Below are 19608 nucleotides of genomic sequence, written 5' to 3'. Positions count from 1 at the left end.
GGAAGAGATGAACTGCATCATCTTTCTTAATACCAACAAGCCCACTTCTTAATCTCTCTTTGTAAGAGAGGTTTCTGTCGCTGCTGAGACTAGAGAAGCCTCTTTCGCAGCAAGACAAGAAGAACTCGTGTCGGCTGTTGAATAAAGCAGTTGTCAGAGCAGCTGTCTGCATGAAACGAGGATGAACATATCTCAAAGCTTTAGCACTCCGCACCATCAACACCATCGCAACTGCTGAATCGACCCTTTTCCCAGCTCAAACCTGAACTCACTGTCGAAAGAGATACGGACAAAAGAAAAGACCACAGAGTATTGACCAAACCAGTTCAATTTTGATTGGTTTAAAGCATCCCGGAATTGGTTTAATCAAGTGTTACAGCCATGTCACTCGCCTGTGCTTGGTTAACAAGAAAGAAAGCCTCTTTTTAACCGCATTCGCTCAGGACAGCCTACAAAAGTACATAAAATCCGCATCAGATACATTGAAAAAGCTAAAATAAAAGCCAAAAGCTTTGTGAAATCGGCAGACAATCTGTAGAGGAGGAGGTATTCTAAAAATCTAGCACACTAGTCTAAATCAAATGAGATATCAGATTCTAAAACGCTTAAACAATATTAAGAAAAAAGGCCTAAGGAACCAATGAGGCAATTCGTCGAACACCTTGCAGGCATGAAAAAAGCATCAGCAATCACCCAATAAGCAAAGTCATTGGAAGAGCAATCTAAATGGCTAACGTAAAATTCAAACACTAGAGCTTCTAGATAAAAAGTTACCAACAAATAATCTCCTGAGACGAGAAATTAAGGCAGTGGCCGAGGCAACAAGTTAAGGCAGTGCTCTAAACTAGGCCTACTCTAAACTGAACCGAACCGGACCCAATAAATAAATAAAGGCAATATCGATTTTGGTTGGTTCAAACCATATCGGAATTGGTTTAATCCAGTGTTGGTACCGTCACGCAAACATACTAATCGGTTAGATAAAAAAAATATATGAACAATTTGGATTACGACCGTCATATTTCGGTCTGCATTGGTCGCTTTTTGTCTGTTTGTTACAGTTAAATCCGATCTAACTTGGTTTGGTAAAAACTCCGGTTAAATCGGGGTTGTGTTGGATCAGTTTCAGTTCAAGTTGCTCTAATGCACCGTTTCATCCAAAGAAAAATTCAAGTTGAGCTTGATGTGATGGTAATATCAGAACTAATCAGCAAAGGTTCTTAAGAATTAGAATAAACAGGACTTAACCCTCGAAAAACTTATCAACTCAAAGATCAAAAGCTTCAATGACCAGTCTCCAAATGATGAAAGATCCATGATACAGAGAGGTGATACAAAAGAGTGGTTGCAAGTGAAAGAGCATAGATATATACATGTACAGACCTGATTCCAAAAAAAATCAAAATAAAACAGACAAAAGTAAAATCATTTGTATAGATATCATTATCACAAACAATGCATTATATCCAAAAACACCAGTCGTTTTTTTTACCTCTGGACCCCCCAAGTTTCCTGATCAAATGTTTGTGTGGGGTCATGAATATGCAAATCTGTTTCTTCTAGACTTCCTCACGGTCCAAGTTGCTGCTCTTGAGGATGTTGTATTTGCAGAGTGGGCAAGTGGCGTTTATGTACAGCCATTTGTCTACGCATGAGCAGTGGAAATGATGGCCACAAGGAAGTTCCCTTAGTTCGGTTCCATCTTCATACGCAGAGAGACAGATGCAACATTCCTACAATTCAGAACTATAAGAATCAGGAGGCAATAGTATTAATAATGTAATTATATAAGATGATACTCTACACTTACTGCATCCTCCTGCAGAATGGTATGTTCAAGGGGTGAATCTGTACCACACTCGGTCATTATCCCCTCTTGGGCTTCATCACCAGCGTGTTTGTTGACACCACCAACTTTTCGAAACTTGAATTTGGTGAGCTGCTCAATGTCTTCTTTTGACGCCCCTTCCTGTTTCTCCATTTTGTCGTGTTGAAAACAAATAGCAAGACTTAGGATATAAGATGAATTGGTTGTGAGAAAGTACCTGATCTGCGACAGCGTACAAAACTGCGATGATGCATGGAAGGCAGCAGCAAACAGCAATTCCAATAACGCAGGCCAACGCAAAACAGAAGACAACAAAGAACACATCGAAACCCAGGAAGACGATAGACAACCTAAAATAAGCAAGGCATTCAGACACTAAAAGATAAATCAATTACTAAAGATATAAGAGATGGAAGAAAGAAGAAGAAACCAGTAAATCCGCGGGGATTCTTGCGCTAACTCTTGGCCACCAGCAGATACCCAGTAGAACCCAATGATCCACCAAATAAATGAGAACATTGTGTTGGCAGATTCCAGATGCTTCGCAACACTGCTTTGGAAACACAAAGTAAGATAAGAAAACAATCCGAGACCTTTTCGAATGTGTAATAGAAAAGGATAAATTGTAGCACGGACATGCTGACTCAGTGTATTGTTTCCTTATTTTGTGTTATAAGAAAGGAGCGAACTAGTTTGTCAACATGCATCAAGGAAGAGAAAAGATAGACGCTTTGTCTAAAAGGTACAAATATGGGGAAGACCATGCAAGTAAGCAAGGCATTTGATCATCCAAACCAAAACTAAACCTTCTAAGTGATAAGTATCACATCAAATCTTCACCAGTTACTAAAACCCACAACTTAAACATGCAACAAAAGCCTATCTTTTATTAAGACTACCAAGCCAAAGCAAGCTCACACAAGTCAAACGCTTTGTCAAAATTAGATTGTAACATGCATCAAGGGGCTGAAAAGACAGACGCTTTGTCAAAATACAAAAAAAAAAAAAAAAAATCTTCAGGAAAACAACTGATCTGCTTAAGGACAGAAGAAGTCTAGCCATATACCTGCTGCCTTCACTCTCCAGCTGCTCATCTGAGTTCCTCCTTGAAACCAAAGCATCTTCCTCCATGGAGGAAGAAGACGAAGACGACGAAGAAGGAGTCCTTCTATTAGTCCTCATCCTGTTCCTCCTCCTATACTCAACACACACACAAACCATATGCAGCACGCACTGCAACGCATACCCAAATAGCCAAACCCTAAGCGGCATGACCGGATGCTCATTCCTGCTCATCACCAGAACAGCCGCAGCCACCGAGACAAACGCCAAATTCCACACGATGTCAAGCACCACGACGGGCCTCGAGTAGGCCCAATCGCTCTGCCTCTCCTCCAACTGCTCCGCCGCGGCCTCCCTCACGATCACAGACCGCTCACGCGTCGCGCCGCGTCCTCCGCCGCTGCTCGCCCGGCTTAGAAACCTCGCCGCTTCCCTCAGCCCTTGTCTCCTCACGGATCTCCGTCCGTTCCCGGAACCTCCTCCTCCTCCTCCGTTGTTTCCTTCGTTTTCATCGCCGCTCGAAAGCAACGGTGATTGATCGATGGCGTCGGAGGAGAGACGGCGAGCTGATGATGATGAATTCTCCGTAGTCTCCGTTGACATTTTTTTTTTCCTAGATTCTTCCCCAAAATAACCTAATTCGATGAAATTGGTGTAGCGTTACGTCATAATAATATTTTTGAATGTAAAATCACTTAACAGTTTCATTTCATGTGGTTCAATTAGTCAACAGTCAACAACAAGACACGTAACCGGGGTTTATTATTACTTTACAAAACTTACAATAAATGTGTCTGAAATTATCAATTTTAATTTAGGCCCGCGAAAAACGTGGCGAAGATTCCATCACCTTTTGAGATGTTATTGGGCTTTTGTAATTTTTTAAATTCAGAAGTGAACCACATCATCTTCGTCAACAAGAACGAAGGTTCAATCATAAACCGGTTTTCTCAGGACGACATTGCACCGGTCTAGAGATATATATATACACATCACACAATCTCGTTATATCCTTCTTCTAACGAAGATCTGCTACTTGATTCACGCTAATTGCTTTTTCCCCCAAATATCATCACTTCGTCGAGATTGCTAGGGTTTCGATCTTCCCTACTCACTTGATTTCTCGAGGTTCGATTCTGTACCAGTTCTTCAATTCGATCCATTGGGTCTTTCTGATCGGGAGAAAGGACGCTTTTTGGTGATTACTAAGGTTCGTTAGCTGCCTAGTTTCCGTGCTTGATCCTCTTTCTATAGTTCGATCAAGCAATTGAGTGTAGAGTTTTGCAGTTTCGATCTCACATTCCCGGAAAGTTACTTATTTTCGCGGGAAAATCTGTGGGGGAGTTTATTAGTCACTGAAAGCTGCTGTCTTTTCCTCTTTAGATGAGGAAGAAGCGGAAAGGTAGTGAAACTGATGGTTCAGAGAAGTTATCATTGTCACGATCATCCAACTTCAGATCACACTTCTCTTTAGAAGGTTACGCTAGACTTAAGAAGCGGTGCAAGGAGAGTGATACCGTCGAGGAGGACTCTGTTGGTTCCTTTAAGAGACGACTCGCTGGCGTTGCTACCGCACCTCCCTGTGGTGCATCGTCTCTGGTTTCGTCAGGGAGAGGTCTGAAGAGGAAGATAGGTTGCATTGATGTCTCCACGCAGACTGGTAGGAAGAACAAGATAGAAGATGACTATGTCTTCGGTCCTAGTATTGGGAAAGGCAAATTCGGATCGGTGAGGATCTGTAGGTCGAGGAGTAACGGGATGGATTTTGCTTGTAAGACTCTGAAAAAGGGGGAGGAGACTGTTCACAGGGAGATTGAGATAATGCAGCATCTGTCTGGTCATCCTCGGGTTGTCACGCTGCATGCTGTGTACGAAGAGTCGGATTGTTTTCATCTTGTGATGGAGCTGTGTTCCGGTGGACGTTTGGTTGATCAGATGGTTAAGGAGGGGAAGTATTCTGAGCAGCGAGCAGCTAATGTATTCAAGGATCTTATGCTGGTTATCAGTTATTGCCACGAGATGGGAGTTGTGCATAGAGATGTAAAACCTGAGAATATTCTCCTCACAGCTGCTGGGAAGATTCAGCTTGCTGATTTTGGGCTTGCCATGAGACTTGCAAAAGGTTTAAATAATATTCTACTTGAGATCAGAGTTTGGCCCTTTCCTATGGAGCTGTCAAGGTTTAAACTTATATATTTGTTCATTTGTTTTTTTTTTACAGGTCAAACGTTGTCTGGATTGGCAGGAAGTCCTGCTTATGTTGCACCTGAAGTTATTTCTGAAAACTATTCAGAGAAAGTCGACATTTGGAGTGCAGGAGTGCTCTTATACGCTCTCTTGTCTGGTGTACTCCCTTTCAAGGGGGACTCTCTGGACGCCATTTTCGATGCAATAAAGAAATTGAAGCTTGATTTCAACTCGGGTGTGTGGGAGTCCGTGTCCAAACCAGCCCGTGATCTATTGTCAAGAATGCTAACAAGGGAAGAATCTGCCAGAATCACAGCGGATGAAGTGCTAAGTAAGCCTCTTAATCTCTTTTAAGTTGCAGCATGGACTTGTGTCTCTGTCCTTGTTTAATGCTTAACATATCTTCACTTGTATGTTTCAGGGCATCCATGGATACTCTTTTACACAGACAGGACACTCAAGACGATGTGTATCAAGTCGAAGCACAAGGGTCAAGCAGGACCTCCTCCATGTCTCCAGATTCGCAGTTTGATGGAGAAAGTTGACCTAGACGGAACTAACATAGAGAAGAAGACAACATCTGATTCACAGACTGATTCATTCTCCAACACAGAGGAGGAGGAAGAAGAAGATGAGAGCGGTGTGGTGGATGTGCTTGTGGTTGCTATCTCCAACGTGAGGATCTCAGAACCAAAGAGAAGCAGAGTCTATAGTCCAACTGAACAGCAACACTCTTCTAACTTGGCCACGGCTAATACACTCTGTCGAGCCTTCTGACACAAAAACCAGCTTCACACCCATGGGATTTTACCAAGTCTCCTAGTCAGTCACACGTGACATGATGATCTTAGTGGCTTTTTTTTTATTATGTCCTCTAATTGTTGGATTTGATCTGATCTTACCTTCTAAATTTCTCACTATGTTGTACAGATCATGTAAATAGAATACTCTCATTAAAATGTTTGATTCGATTTTGTAATTAAAAACGTCTTTGTTCTCCCTAGCTAGCTCATCTTCATCTCATTATACATGTTTCAAACAAACTCTTACAAAACAACCAAGTGCTCATAGCTTGGTGGTAAAGAAGGTACAGCTGTACTGTCTGCCGCCTGGATTCGAGCATTGGCCACAACAGATTTAACATCCCTTCCGTTGGAACGCTGGACCCTGTTGGGAGATAGTTGAGAATGTGGCTGCCCAGATCAGCACTGCAGAGAGGCTGGTTCGAGCATTGGCCACAACAGATTTAACATCCCTTCCGTTGGGACGCTGAACCTTCTTGGGAAATAGTTGAAAATGTAGCTGCCCAGATCAGCACTGCAGAGAGGTAGCCCCTGGTCATTTGGCATTATTGTTTTGGCTTTTGTTCTATTGCTTACGGTGGAGGGATTGAACCATATCGATTTATTGGAGGACTAGTTATGATCATATATGATATCACAATAATATTAAACATCCTTTTTTCAGTTCTAAGTTTTAGGGTTTCGACAATTTCATTTGTTGATTTGCTTGTGACACAAGTATTTGAATAGTTATTTATTTGGATTGAATATAGTGGTAATACAAATTATATTAGTTCATATCTTCCATGTGTAGATATTAATTTTAATCATAATAAAATAACTAATATTGCTTTTAGTTTTTGTTGGAGCATACGTTCGAGGATGAATTCACACGGTCTTTAACTTTCCTAAGCTTAACGGAGGGTTATTGGTTAGTGTATTTTAATAGATTTGAAAATCTAAATTAAATCTAGTGTTGTTGGATCTATAATTTTACAATTCATATTAAAATCATGTATTGTTGGTTTAATGATCTATAAATTTTAATTCAAATCAAGTGTTATTCAATCATACAGATTTACTAATAGATTTTTTTTAATGGATTTGAATGAATTTATATAGATTTCTTTGTTAAAAATACAAAGACTCAAATTCGAAGGAAAATCTCCAGGTTTATAAATACTAATCCGAAAGAATTTGAAAATCTGTATATTTTACTTGGATTTATAAATGCTACATGAAATTCTAAATCAATCAAAATATATAAACCAATAATTTAGAATTTTGCTTATTTTCCCATGCATAAATTTAAAACCAAAAATTATATGAAGTTCTACATAAATTTGCCTATCAATATCAAACAAAGACAAGAATGAATAAGATGAGATACATTTTCTCTAAAAGGAATATGCCAGTTCCAGTTTCTATTCTTATACAAAATGCAAAGGAAATATTAGTTGCTTAGAAAACTACAGATTTCATGAACAAGTTAGACATTTCTAAATAGTTTTGGGAAGAAAATATCAAAAGAAAGAAATGTAACAGTCTTGCATTAAACCACACTCAATAATGGGAGTCCGGATGTGTAATTTTTGAAGTACTAACAAAATGAAAAAAGTGTCAAATCCTTTGCAACTATGTGAATCTCTTTTGCCATCTTTGGTCAGATTTACCATAAACAAATCTGTTTTATCATAAACAACATGGACTTTATATAGCTTTACATATATTAAGAAAAAATTTACCAAATATAACAGCCATAATGAAAAATGCTTAACAAAACTGAAAAGATAACATTAGAGTCGAATAAGCGAAATCAAATGCACAACGAAAGCACAGTAAGAAATTATATTGTATCTCTTGTCTTTTAGGATTAATTTTTTCGAAAAAAATAGTTTATAATAAAATAATTTGATTGGCTCATCACAACATGGCCTATGATTCTACTTGTGATTGATGACTGTAAATTAACTTGATGGACTCATCATAATAAAATACTTTTTCGTATGACTTACAAAGAATATCCAAAACCAAAATCTGTGAATTGCTTCTTTTCGGATAGATGAACTTGAAAATTACGTTTTTGTATGAAAAACTTGAACTCAAATCATAGCTACGATAAAATGATTTTCAAGATGTTGAAAGTAGTTGAATAAGTCCTACGATAGTTCTGGCAGCATAGAGGCATTTATTACTGATGATTGTTAGTCAAGAAAATATGCTTGAAAGAGCACGGGAGCACCTCATGAATTCTGGAACTGGTACAATGGATTTTTGTCGCAAAACAAAAGCAATACAGCAGTTATAAAAGTGACACTTTAGCAACAATTAAATTTTGTTATGAGTGTTTATAATTTTGAAATAAAATCAAATTAGCATCGTCTTCAACGACAATATCTATTTAAAAGATGGCTACTATAGTTGTACACACCGACAACTGATCAAAAGAGAAAAATGGGAATATATATAGAGGTTAAAGATTTGGTGGAACTTGGAAGAGATCAGCCAAGTAAATGTTAGTAATTAATTCTTAATTCTTCTTCTAAATATATAAACAATACAAATCTTCTCTCTATAAATCATCCTTTAAAACAAAAGGCACACATATTTGGACCGACCCATACCTTTAGTTACACCATATGTAAAAACAAGAAAGTCAGAAACCCATTAAGTTAATTCATTATGTGATTTTAAAATATAATATTAAAAAGTTGTGAAAAGCTAAAGCTCTGTACTACTTAGTGACGGATATGATTAAAGAAAAAGCACATGGTCACCTCTCTAATTAATAACTTTGTCCGTTTCAGGTAAGATTATACATAGACTTTTTCTTGGATTTACCCCATAGTGTGAATATTTAGGTTTACCAACCAATAGGAATTAGTTATTTTAGATTGAGTATCTTTTGAAAAAAGAAACAAAAATAATGAGAAATACTTGGGTTCACCCCTAGAGTGAACATTTAGGTTCACCCAACCAATAGAATTTCGTTATTTCATATTCAGTATCTATTAAAAAAGAAAACAAAATATTATCAAGTTTTATTATGTTTTTAAAATAAAAAATAAATAGAAAATAATAATAGTAGCAAAAAAAAAAATTTATATTTAAAATACCGTCAACAAAATATTAAACCCTAAACCCTAAATCATAAACCCTAAACCCATGGTAAACCCTTGGATAAATCCTAAATCTTTTGATTTTTTTAAAAATATACTTTTAACACAATCGGCAAAACACTAAACCCTAAATACTAAACCCTAAACCCTAAATACTAAACCCTAAACCCTTGGATAAACCATAAATCCTTGGATAAATCATAAACTCTAGGATTTAGAATTTATCCAAGTGTTTTGGATTTACCAAGGGTTTAGGGTTTACCCAAGGGTTTAAGATTTAGGATTTAGGGTTTAGTGTTGGTTGACGGTATTAAAAATATAATTTTTAAACGTGTTTTTGTTTGTAATTATTATTATTTTTTATTTATTTTTATTTTTATTTTAAAAATATAATAAAACTTGACAATATTTTGTTTCCTTTTTTAAAAGATACTGAATATGAAATAACGAAATTCTATTGGTTGGGTGAACCTAAAGGTTCACTCTAGGGGTGAACCCAAGAATTTCTCAAAAATAATTGTCAGTTATATTATGTTTTAAAATAAAAAAATAAAAATAAATAAAAGTAATAGTAATTGTATAAATGTATTTTAAAAAACTATATATAAATCTTAAGGTTTAGAATTTATCTAAAGGTTTGAGATTTAGAATTAAAAAATACAGTGTTTTTATGATTTAGAGTTTCATATTTATGAATTAGAGTTTATGATTTATCCAAGGGTTTAGGGGTTGGGTTAACCAAAGGTTTAGGGGTTAGGATTAGGGTTTAGGGTATAGTTTTTTGCTGGCGAATTTAAAATTATTTTTCAAAAATTCGTTTTTTGTTAATTACTATTTTTACTTATTTTACATTTATTTTAAAAACATAATGCAATTTGACAATTATTTTATTTCCTTTTTTAAAAGATACTCAGTCTAAGATAATAAGTTTCTATTGGTTGATGAACCTAAAGGTTCACCCTAGGAGGTGAACCCAAGAATAACTCTTATATATATTGATAATTTTCCTTTTGTGTTAAAACTATTTCGGACCAACTTTTTGGCGTTAGATTATTAACCAGCATTTCAGTAATCAGTAGTAATTCATGTTGTTAAATCAGATTTAATATTTAATGTATATCATCTATAGAAGCTTGTGATTGTGATTAGATATGTTCAAATTACTCTATTTCACATCTGTTGTTTTATTTATCTTATGCAATATATAACAAATACTGTTTTCAATTGTTAAACGTATATTTTGACAGAAATACAAAATTTAACGTTAAATACATTTTAATAGAACATAATTACAAGAATTGATTTTTCTATAAATATAATAAAATTTTCAGACAATTTTCTTAAGTTCTGTGTAAACTGTTAAAATGGTACAAAATTTGAAACGAATGGAGTAAGTTACTACAATATGAGTTTTCAAAAAAAAAGTTACTACAATATATAGATACTGATTTAAATTAACTCAAGTGCCAAAAATATTTATCTCTCTTTAGCAAGAAAGTGTTACGAACTTATACAGAGATGAAACATAACTTTTTCACAAGAGGAAACTACGAAAGAAACGACAAAAATGACTAAGAAAGAAAACGACAAACAAGGTCCAAGTAAGAATACATTATCATGTTTATACATATATGGCACAATCTTTACAACAAAGACATATCTAAAAAAGGAAATTCGACACATCAAAACTTTTCAAAAGGAACACTAGACAAATTAATATGTGGAAAGTAGAAACAAACATCAATCAAACAATTGATACATGCCATACATGTGATGATATGGAAAATATATCACTACATGATGAGTTAAGTGGAATTTTGATCGCTAGATTGATTTTGTAGCGAGGAAATAGATAGATATATGTTGGGTGTGTAGAAAACAATGATTATGAAATAATAAGTCAAAATAACTAGTTAGGCATCTCATCGAGTTTGAAGAAGAGTCGATACAAACCAACAAAGATCATATATAACTCAACACGTTTGGATCGGGATATAAGCAAGTGACACATTGGTTTTAAACTCCAAAAATATCAGAATTTTTTTACATATGTATCAGCTCCCAAATTTTGAAAAAAAAAAACTGTTACTAAAGTTTTTCAAGAAATGTTTAGTTCTCGAATTCTTAGATCTGGTTCTAATAAAATGCGGCGTTAAGTTTGGGAATAAACTAATATGTTAATTATTAACACCCGTTTGTATGTTTCACCTTAAGAGATATATAACAACGTAGTATTAGGAGTTTTGTGGTTTAACAAGAAGCATGTACAATGAGTGGCTGATATTATTCATAAACTCATCCTAATGAACAAAATTAAACTAAGAAGCTGAAGTAAGTATAAAAAAAGAGCACTACCATAAAGCTAATTAAGCCAACAAACATCCAAGAAAACCGAAACCCTACTTCCACAAGAACACATTTAATTAAACATATGATTTGATAAATATATTTCACATAAGTGACATACTAGTACTTAATACAAAAAAAATCAAGAACAAGACTGGTGATTACATATACATGGATTACACAAAACAACCGATCACTTATCACTTATCAGTAGCCCCACAAGTCCTCATCATTTGAATTCTCCGGCGAATCATTCGCTGGACGAGAACCTATCCATGACGGCGGCTCAACCATCATCCCTTCCGCCATATCAGCCAGCAAATTAGGCATATTCAAGAATTCTTCTTCGTCCATGAACTCTGTCCCACACCATGTCGAGGAAGACGCCATCATGTCATGATCATGTACGTGGAAATGATCACTTGTTCTTGACGTTGAGAAACTACTACTATTCTTTTGTGTCTTGTCCTTCTCCTCCTCTCTCTCACACCCCTTAATGGAGGCAGCCGCGGCCGCAGCGCTTCGAATATCCGCTGCGGATGATGACAAGGGAACCGGGTATGACCGGGCAGATCCTGGGAAGTTCAAGACGGCATCTCTACCTTTAAGAGCAATAGCAGCCACGTCGTAAGCAGCGGCTGCCATCTCTGCCGTGGGGTATGTTCCGAGCCAGATTCGAGTTGTCTTCTTCGGCTCACGGATCTCGCAGACCCATTTCCCGCTCCGGCATCGGATTCCTCGGTATACCGGATCCTTTTTTCGGCTAGCTAAGCCGGTAGTAGCCATTGAATTATTGTTTAGTATATAGTGAGAAGCAAGAGAAGAAAGGTTTCTTCACACGTGTTGTGGTAGCAAATTATTTTAAAAAGATGAAGAAGTTTTGAGCTAAGAGCTAAAGGGTCATTTGGTACGTAGGATCATGTATATGGTGCCATCAGCCACATATATATAGAGAGAGATTATAAGTAAGCAGTGTGTCTTATTTAGTGAGACAGATTAATGTTTAAATATGAAATGATAATTTCGTTAATCTTTTGTCAACACTCAACACTCACCACACTATTGTTATTCTCTTTCGCTTTCTCACTAGGGGTTGCCGAAAGTGGGTTGGCCTTTGTCGTGATTATAATTTTTGTGACGATTATTGAGAAAAAAACGAACTATAGCTTATTCTGCGTAATTTATCGTGCTTATTTGCTGAGGGCATTGTAAATGTGTCGAGATATTGCTGAGCTACTTCATCTTGGATATGCATACTGAAGGGACGAATGCTTACTTTGTGTTTGGTGTAAATTGATCATCATAAAATCTGGTGCACAAAAAAAGATCATCATAAAATTTATAACATTAGTTCCAAAGTAGGTTGATGGAGACGAGTAAAAAGGTTGATGTGAGATACGTATCCGATTTAAGAGAATGGTCGAAGATTTACTAAATCATAGCCTAGAAAGAAAAAAAGAATATTATAGTTAAGAATTTTACAAACTTACAATCAATTACATCTTATGACTATCAATTTTACAATCAAATATGACCGCCGCTATATACTTCAATTAAAACATGTACATTATTCTTGATTTTCATGTATTTTTTAGTTATGAAAATATTTTACATTCTCTATCCAAATTAGAAATAATATTAATATTTTGTTGTAATCTAAATGTTATATAATATTCTCTCCATTTTAATATAAATCGTTATAGAATAGTGAACATAAATTAGAAAATAATTAATTTCTATTAAAAATATCAGTAGTATATTTATCAAATTATAATTTAACCAATAATAAAATAAAATGTATATTATCATTGGTTGTATAATACTATATATTAATTGAAAACTCACATGATAATACGACAACAAAGACCTAGCCAGGAACAATACGAATGTGATAACATTCAGACCTATATGAAACTAAGAGAAACATGTTACCCGAAGTATTCCTGTCAGCCTAGTAACATTAACCCAAAAAACAATTGTTACTGGTTTTATCTTGTCGCTCTGACGAAGAACCAGTAAGATCAGGTATTGCCTCATTTAAAAATTTACTTTACATAGAAAAATTTAAACGTTACAGAATTTTGAAACAAAAAAAAAAAATCTCTAAGACGTTTAATACAAAAAAAAATGGAGGGAGTAGCAAATTATTTGTGATGTAACCAGAGAAAAAAATGAAGCCAACTTATAAATTCCATATTGCGAAACACCGCAACTGATTATAAAATATAACTAAGCAGAAATGAATTCAGCTCTGAGATTATCAATTGAATTAATAAATTAGTATATGGGCTCATTAGAATATTTGACCCCAAAAAAAAAAAAAAATTGTAGTAGACTCCAAACAAAACAGAAGGTAAATGACAACAGGTTTATCTGAACCGGTGCATTAAACCGGTTTTATAAGCATATCAATCTCAAGATTTTAGGTTTCGATTGCAACATTGGGTTTTTGATTTCTCAGTCAGCTTTGATACTGTTTACAGCTTCCCTCTATGATTTTGTCGGCGATTTCTTCAAGTAACTCGATTCTCACTGATCGGGTTTGAAAGGTCTCTACTTTTTTGTTTGCTGTGTGTGAAATTGGGTGTAATGTGCAGACACTGGTTAACTGTGTGAAAAGGACGCGCGACCCGAGTAATTAATAAAAAAAAAGTTGAGAGCTTTCTCAAATCCTTCCAATAGGGTCTCATGCGGAGATTCGTTCAGACACGTCTTCTCGAGACATGTACTCTGAATCTCAGAACTGCTCTATTCTTGTTGTCTGAACGAGCCTTTTCTAGTCTCAGGGAAGTTTCTTACAGAGACAAGCTGAGAAACGGGATTGCTGACAAGATCAAGAAAGACGATGCTGTTGAGCTCTTCAATTCCATGATCAGATCTCGTCCCCTTCCCACCATCATAGATTTCAATAGACTGCTCAGCGCCGTGGCCAAGACTAAACAGTACGATCTCGTGCTGTCTCTCTGCAAACAAATGGATGCGACGAAAGGGGTTTCGTTCGAACTCTACACTCTTAACATAATGATCAACTGCTTCTGCCGGCGCCGGGAACTCGGTTTTGCTTTTTCTGTAATGGGAAAGATCCTCAAACTCGGGTATGAGCCTGACACGACCACGTTCTCGACTTTGGTAAACGGGTTATGTCTCCAGGGTAGAGTTTCAGAAGCTGTGGCGATTGTTGATAGAATGGTGGAAATTAAAGTTAGGCCAGACCTCGTAACGCTCAACACTCTTGTCAATGGACTTTCTCTCAAAGGTCAAGTGTCCGAAGCTGTGGCACTAGTCGACCGGATGGTGGAACACGGATGCGAGCCTAACGCATGTACTTATGGACCGGTGCTGAACAGCATTTGTAAGTCTGGGGGGAACACTGCCTTGGCTTTGGACTTGCTAAAACACGTGGAATCAAAGGTGAAGCTTAACGTAGTCCTTTACAGTATGGTCGTTGATAGTCTCTGCAAAGAAGGGAACCTCGACGATGCGCTTAACCTTTTCAATGAAATGGAAACGAAAGGGATCGAAGCAAATGTCATCACCTACAACACTCTCATTGGAGGGTTTTGTAACGCTGGTAGATGGGATGAGGGTGGAGAGTTGCTGAGGGATATGATCACAAGGGGAATCACCCCCAATGTCATCATGTTCAGTGCTTTGATTGATTGTTTTGTGAAAGAGGGAAAGCTTAAGGAAGCTAAAGAGCTGTACAATGAGATGGTCGCAAGAGGTATAGATCCTAACACCATTACATATACTTCTTTGATATATGGGTTGTGCATGGAGAACCGCCTAGACGAGGCCAACGACATGCTGGATATGATGGTTAGCAAGGGATGCGAACCGAGTGTCGTGACTTATGGTACTTTATTAAACGGATATTGTAAGGCTAAACGGGTTGATGATGGAATGAGACTTTTCCGTGAGGTTTCTTTGAGAGGGTTGGTTGCTAATACAGTCACATATAGCACTCTCATCCAGGGGTTTTGTCAAGCGGGGAAACTTGATGTCGCCAAAGAACTCTTCCAAGAGATGGTCTCTCGTGGCGTGTCACCCAGTGTTGTGACTTATGGTATTTTGCTTGATGGTTTGTGTGAGAATGGAGAAGTAGAAGAAGCATTGGACATACTTGATAAAATGCACAAGTGTAAAATAGATCCTGGTATTGGTATATATAACATCATCATTCACGGGATGTGCAATGCTAGTAAGGTAGACGATGCTTGGGATCTATTCTGTAGCCTCCCTCGCAAACGAGTGAAGCCTGATGTTAAAACGTACAATATAATGATTGGAGGACTGTGTAAGAAAGGCTTGTTGTCTGAAGCGGATATGTTGTTTAAAAAGATGGGAGAGGAGGATGGGATTGCGCCAAACGACTGTACATACAACACAATAATCCGAGCTCATCTAGGAGGAAGTGGTGTAGTCACTTCAGTTGAACTCATAGAAGAAATGAAGAGGTGTGGGTTCTCTGCAGATGCTTCCACCATGAAGATGGTTATTTGATATGTTATCTGATGGGAGATTGAACAAAAGCTTCTTGAGTATGCTTTCTTGAGTGTCTAATCCAATCTATAAAGAGAAAGTCTTCTTTGGTGTTTTTGAAGCTAAACAACAGTGCCTGTTGTCTTCTCTTTCAGTTGGCTTTCTTTTGTAATATGTTTTTCGTCTTTGAGTTTCAAGCAGATGTGTTAGCTACTAAGTCTTGAGCTTGACTTTGAGAACAAGTGACCTAATCAGTGTTTCACAGGTGGCCAACACTCACTACACTATTGTTATTCTCTATTAGCACTGTCTCACTAAAGTGGGTTGGCTTTTGTTGTGGTTATAATTCTTGTAACACTAATTGAGGAAAAAAAAAAGAACAATAGTCTTTTATGCACAGATTTTATAGATCATGCTTATTTACTAGTTCTGATTTTTAAGTCATTTGAAATCAGAAAATGTTATCGGAATATTGTTGAACTACTTGCTGCTAGGATATGCATACTGAAGGAATGAAAGGTCATTTTTGTTTTGGTATATTAATACATACAGATCCTAAACTAAAAATGGATTCAGCTAGTAAAAGACTCCGAACGCAGCAGAAGGGGTTACAAGGCAACCGGTTAATCTGAACCGGCGCATTAGACCGGTTTTAGAAGCATATCAAGAAAGCATTTATCTTTGGGTTTTGATTTTTCCTGCGAGCTTTGGTTCCATTTTACATTCTTCCCCCTCTATGATTTGGGGACGCCACCACAAGATTTCGATTCTCCATGGAAATAGAAGCAACAAGAAACCCAGTTGATTGGATTTGAAAAGGTCTCTACTTTTTTCCAGAGACAAAGACTAGATTTTTCTCAAGGTACAACAAGAAATCGCTTATGGTTTTTTGTTCTGTCAAAAAAAAAACTCTCGAATTCATTAAAAAGCTTAAATCTTTTTTTTTTGTTTACTGTTTTTGAAACTGGTGGTAATGTGCAGACATTGGTACTCTGTTGGATCATGAAGAGATTTGTTCAGACACGTCTTCTTCTCCAAACAGGTACTCTGTTCTTGTCTGAACGAGCCTCTTCCACTCTCAGCAAAGCGAAGAAAGTCTCTTCTTACAAAGAGAGGTTGAGAAATGGGATCGTTGATATCAAGAAAGACGACGCTGTTGAGCTGTTTCGATCCATGGTTCTGTCTCGTCCTCTTCCTACCATCGTACATTTCAGCAGACTGTTCGGTGCTCTCGCCAAGACGAAACAGTACGAGCTCGTCTTGGATCTCTCCAAGAAGATGGAGGAGCTGCAGTGTAATAATTTACATAACAACTACACTCTGAACATAATGATCAACTGCTTCTGCCGTCTCCGGAGACTCGGTTTCGCTTTTTCTGCTATGGCCAAGATGTTGAAGCTTGGGTACGAGCCCAACACTGTCACATATTCAACTCTGGTAAACGGGTTATGTCTCCAAGGTAGAGTTTCAGAAGCTGTGGCGATTGTTGATAGAATGGTGGAAACAGAGGTTAGACCGAACCTTGTAACGCTCAACACTCTTGTCAATGGACTTTGTCTGAACGGTAAAGTGTCTGAAGCTGTGGCGCTGGTTGATCGGATGGTGGAGAATGGATGTCAACCTGATCAGTTTACTTACGGTCCGATTCTGAACAGGATTTGTAAGTCAGGGGACACTTCCTTGGCTTTGGATCTGGTCAGGAAGATGGAAGATAGGAAGGTCAAGCCTGAAGCAGTTACATACAATATGATTATAGATAGTCTTTGCAAAGATGGTAGTAGACTTGAAGATGCGCTTAATCTTTTCAATGAGATGGAAACGAAAGGGATCAAAGCAGATGTTATTACCTACAACACTCTCATAGGAGGGTTTTGTAACGCAGGAAGATTTGATGAGGGTGCACAGTTGTTGAAGGATATGACCACAAGGGGAATCATCCCCAACGTCATCACATTCAGTTCATTGATTGACATTTTTGTGAAAGAGGGAAAGCTTAAGGAGGCTAAAGAGCTGTACAATGAGATGATGGCAAGAGGTATAGATCCTGATACGGTTACGTATAATTCTTTGATGTATGGTTTGTGCATGGAGAAGCAGGGCCTAGATGAGGCAAACGAGATGATTGATCTGATGGTTAGCAAAGGATGCAGTCCTGATAGCGTGACTTACAATATCATTATAAATGGATATTGTAAGGCTAAGCGGGTTGAGGATGGTCTTGAACTCTTCCGTAGAATGTCTCTAAGAGAAGTGGTTGCCAATACCGTCACGTATAACACTCTCATCCAAGGTTTTTGTCAATCTGGAAGACTTGATGTTGCGCAAGAGCTTTTGGAGGAGATGGTTTCTCGAGGTGTTCATCGTGATCTTGTGACGTACAACATTTTGGTAGATGGGTTCTGTGAGAATGGAAAACTAGAGAAGGGATTAGAAATATTTGAGGATCTGCGGAAGAGTGATATGGAACTTGATATTGGTATATATAACATCATCCTTCATGGGATGTGCAATGCTAGGAAGATTGATGAAGCGTGGAACTTATTTTGTAGCCTTCCTCATAAAGGAGTGAAGGCTGATGTGAAAACATATACTATAATGATTGGAGGACTATGTAAGAAAGGCTCGTTGTGTGAAGCAGATATGTTGTTTAAGAAAATGAAAGAAGAAGGGATTGCGCCAAATGATTGTACATACAACACGATAATCCGAGCTCATCTAGGAGGTAGTGGTGTAGCCATTTCAGTTGAACTTATAGAAGAAATGAAGAGGTGTGGGTTCTCTGCAGATGCTTCCACCATGAAAATGGTTATTGATATGTTATCAGATGGTAGATTGAACAAAAGCTTTTTGAGTATGCTTTCTTGAGTGTCTGATCTTTATCTAAGAGAAGGTCTTCCTTGGTGTTTTTGAAGCCAACTTTGTTCTTCCACACATGTAAACAGAGCCTGCTGTCTTGTCTTCTCTTTCGCATGACTTTCTCTTGTCATGTTTTCTTCTTTGAATACGAGCTGATACGTTAGTATATTATCTCTTCTAATTAGACCATAGAGATGCAACATGGAAAGCAGAAGAAATATTCATAAACACAACTGTGTTAATTTAACATGTCGTTTAATATTGTTTTCTTTTGACAGCAATTCGTTTTGTGCTTAATTTCAAATTTATAATGCCAGACGCCATAAAAAATATAACTTAGAATTTAAAATCTGGATATGTTGTAAACTCATCATGGACTCTGAAAACTACTTAGAATGTATTCAACCTTCATTGAATTGTTTGTAACCTTATCTCAAAACGTATGTTGTTTGATCTCTTAATAAAATACCTTTTGATATTTTATAAAGTAATAATTCAAAAAAAACATGTTTAATTCTAGTAAGTTTTGTAAAATAATAATACGCGGGATATACATATAATTGAATAATTAGAAATGTTAACGTCAGAATGCGCTTTTAAGACAAATCTGTAAGAGAGAAATGAATGATGAATGAAGGCCACGCGCATGTGACACTCACGAGACAGCATGAAGTCTTTATTTTGTATTGGCCTCATTCCTCAATGGCCTACTGCCTACATGTATAATGTCTTCTTGTCAGTAAGTTTTACATATGGCTTTTGTTTACATATTTTTGTTTACATATTTATTTCTACATTTTGTGTAATACCATTATTAAACATTCATCATTGTCACTATCATCTATTAATTACGACAATATGTTACTAAGCATACAAGTTTTTAATGTGTTTCTATAATTAATTAGAAATGAGAATACCTTGCAATATTTACATGGACTATACTCTT

At 36.9% G+C, this 19608-nt stretch overlaps 4 protein-coding genes and 1 pseudogene across 7 annotated transcripts; 3 read left to right on the top strand and 2 right to left on the bottom strand.

The window, feature by feature from the left end:
- Window positions 1–1279: 1279 nt before the first annotated feature.
- LOC108822471 (E3 ubiquitin-protein ligase At1g12760-like) lies at window positions 1280–3556 on the bottom strand. Of its 4 annotated transcripts, none has more exons than XR_001944878.2 (6): window positions 2895–3556; window positions 2259–2381; window positions 2046–2178; window positions 1811–1969; window positions 1493–1733; window positions 1280–1383 (listed from the first exon to the last, which is right to left on the bottom strand). XR_001944878.2 is itself a non-coding variant. In XM_018595561.2 (5 exons), exons 1-5 carry the CDS (start codon window positions 3491–3493, stop codon window positions 1560–1562), a joined length of 1188 nt encoding a protein of 395 aa, XP_018451063.1. In that variant the 5' UTR covers window positions 3494–3556; the 3' UTR covers window positions 1280–1559. The 4 variants fall into 4 exon arrangements, 2 of the variants coding, with proteins under 2 accessions (XP_018451063.1, XP_018451064.1); XR_001944879.2 differs by having other exon boundaries at window positions 2259–2378; XM_018595561.2 differs by having other exon boundaries at window positions 1280–1733.
- Window positions 3557–3813: 257 nt separating this feature from the next.
- LOC108822469 (serine/threonine-protein kinase PEPKR2-like) lies at window positions 3814–6080 on the top strand. The gene is made up of 3 exons (XM_018595558.2): window positions 3814–5012; window positions 5112–5408; window positions 5499–6080. Exons 1-3 carry the CDS (start codon window positions 4274–4276, stop codon window positions 5852–5854), a joined length of 1392 nt encoding a protein of 463 aa, XP_018451060.1. The 5' UTR covers window positions 3814–4273; the 3' UTR covers window positions 5855–6080.
- A 5259-nt stretch (window positions 6081–11339) lies between these two features.
- Window positions 11340–12256, bottom strand: LOC108835148 (ethylene-responsive transcription factor ERF027-like). Its single transcript, XM_018608436.2, has one exon. The coding sequence runs from the start codon at window positions 12108–12110 to the stop codon at window positions 11532–11534; it is 579 nt and encodes a 192-aa protein (XP_018463938.1). The 5' UTR covers window positions 12111–12256; the 3' UTR covers window positions 11340–11531.
- Window positions 12257–13788: 1532 nt separating this feature from the next.
- LOC108835147 (pentatricopeptide repeat-containing protein At1g12300, mitochondrial-like) lies at window positions 13789–16219 on the top strand (annotated as a pseudogene).
- A 167-nt stretch (window positions 16220–16386) lies between these two features.
- Window positions 16387–18941, top strand: LOC130504708 (pentatricopeptide repeat-containing protein At1g12620-like). The gene is made up of 2 exons (XM_056999335.1): window positions 16387–16668; window positions 16788–18941. Exon 2 carries the CDS (start codon window positions 16809–16811, stop codon window positions 18669–18671), a length of 1863 nt encoding a protein of 620 aa, XP_056855315.1. The 5' UTR covers window positions 16387–16668; window positions 16788–16808; the 3' UTR covers window positions 18672–18941.
- Window positions 18942–19608: the final 667 nt, after the last annotated feature.

This window comes from Raphanus sativus, unplaced genomic scaffold, assembly GCF_000801105.2.
Source record: "Raphanus sativus cultivar WK10039 unplaced genomic scaffold, ASM80110v3 Scaffold1747, whole genome shotgun sequence".
NCBI lineage: Eukaryota > Viridiplantae > Streptophyta > Magnoliopsida > Brassicales > Brassicaceae > Raphanus > Raphanus sativus.
This window is presented reverse-complemented; position numbering and strand designations above follow the sequence as displayed.

Bases quoted from the DNA above. Each gene is read 5' to 3' on its own strand.
- LOC108822471 (XM_018595561.2), bottom strand. From the start codon at position 3,493: ATGTCAACGGAGACTACGGAGAATTCATCATCATCAGCTCGCCGTCTC. The intron at 2,382-2,894 runs GTATATGGCTAG...GTGTTTCCAAAG, and splicing joins CTGGAGAGTGAAGGCAGCAG to CAGTGTTGCGAAGCATCTGG. The intron at 2,179-2,258 runs GTTTCTTCTTCT...TGCTTATTTTAG, and splicing joins GAATCCCCGCGGATTTACTG to GTTGTCTATCGTCTTCCTGG.
- LOC108822469 (XM_018595558.2), top strand. From the start codon at position 4,274: ATGAGGAAGAAGCGGAAAGGTAGTGAAACTGATGGTTCAGAGAAGTTA. The intron at 5,013-5,111 runs GTTTAAATAATA...TTTTTTTTACAG, and splicing joins TGCCATGAGACTTGCAAAAG to GTCAAACGTTGTCTGGATTG. The intron at 5,409-5,498 runs GTAAGCCTCTTA...TGTATGTTTCAG, and splicing joins CACAGCGGATGAAGTGCTAA to GGCATCCATGGATACTCTTT.
- LOC108835148 (XM_018608436.2), bottom strand. From the start codon at position 12,110: ATGGCTACTACCGGCTTAGCTAGCCGAAAAAAGGATCCGGTATACCGA.
- LOC130504708 (XM_056999335.1), top strand. From the start codon at position 16,809: ATGAAGAGATTTGTTCAGACACGTCTTCTTCTCCAAACAGGTACTCTG.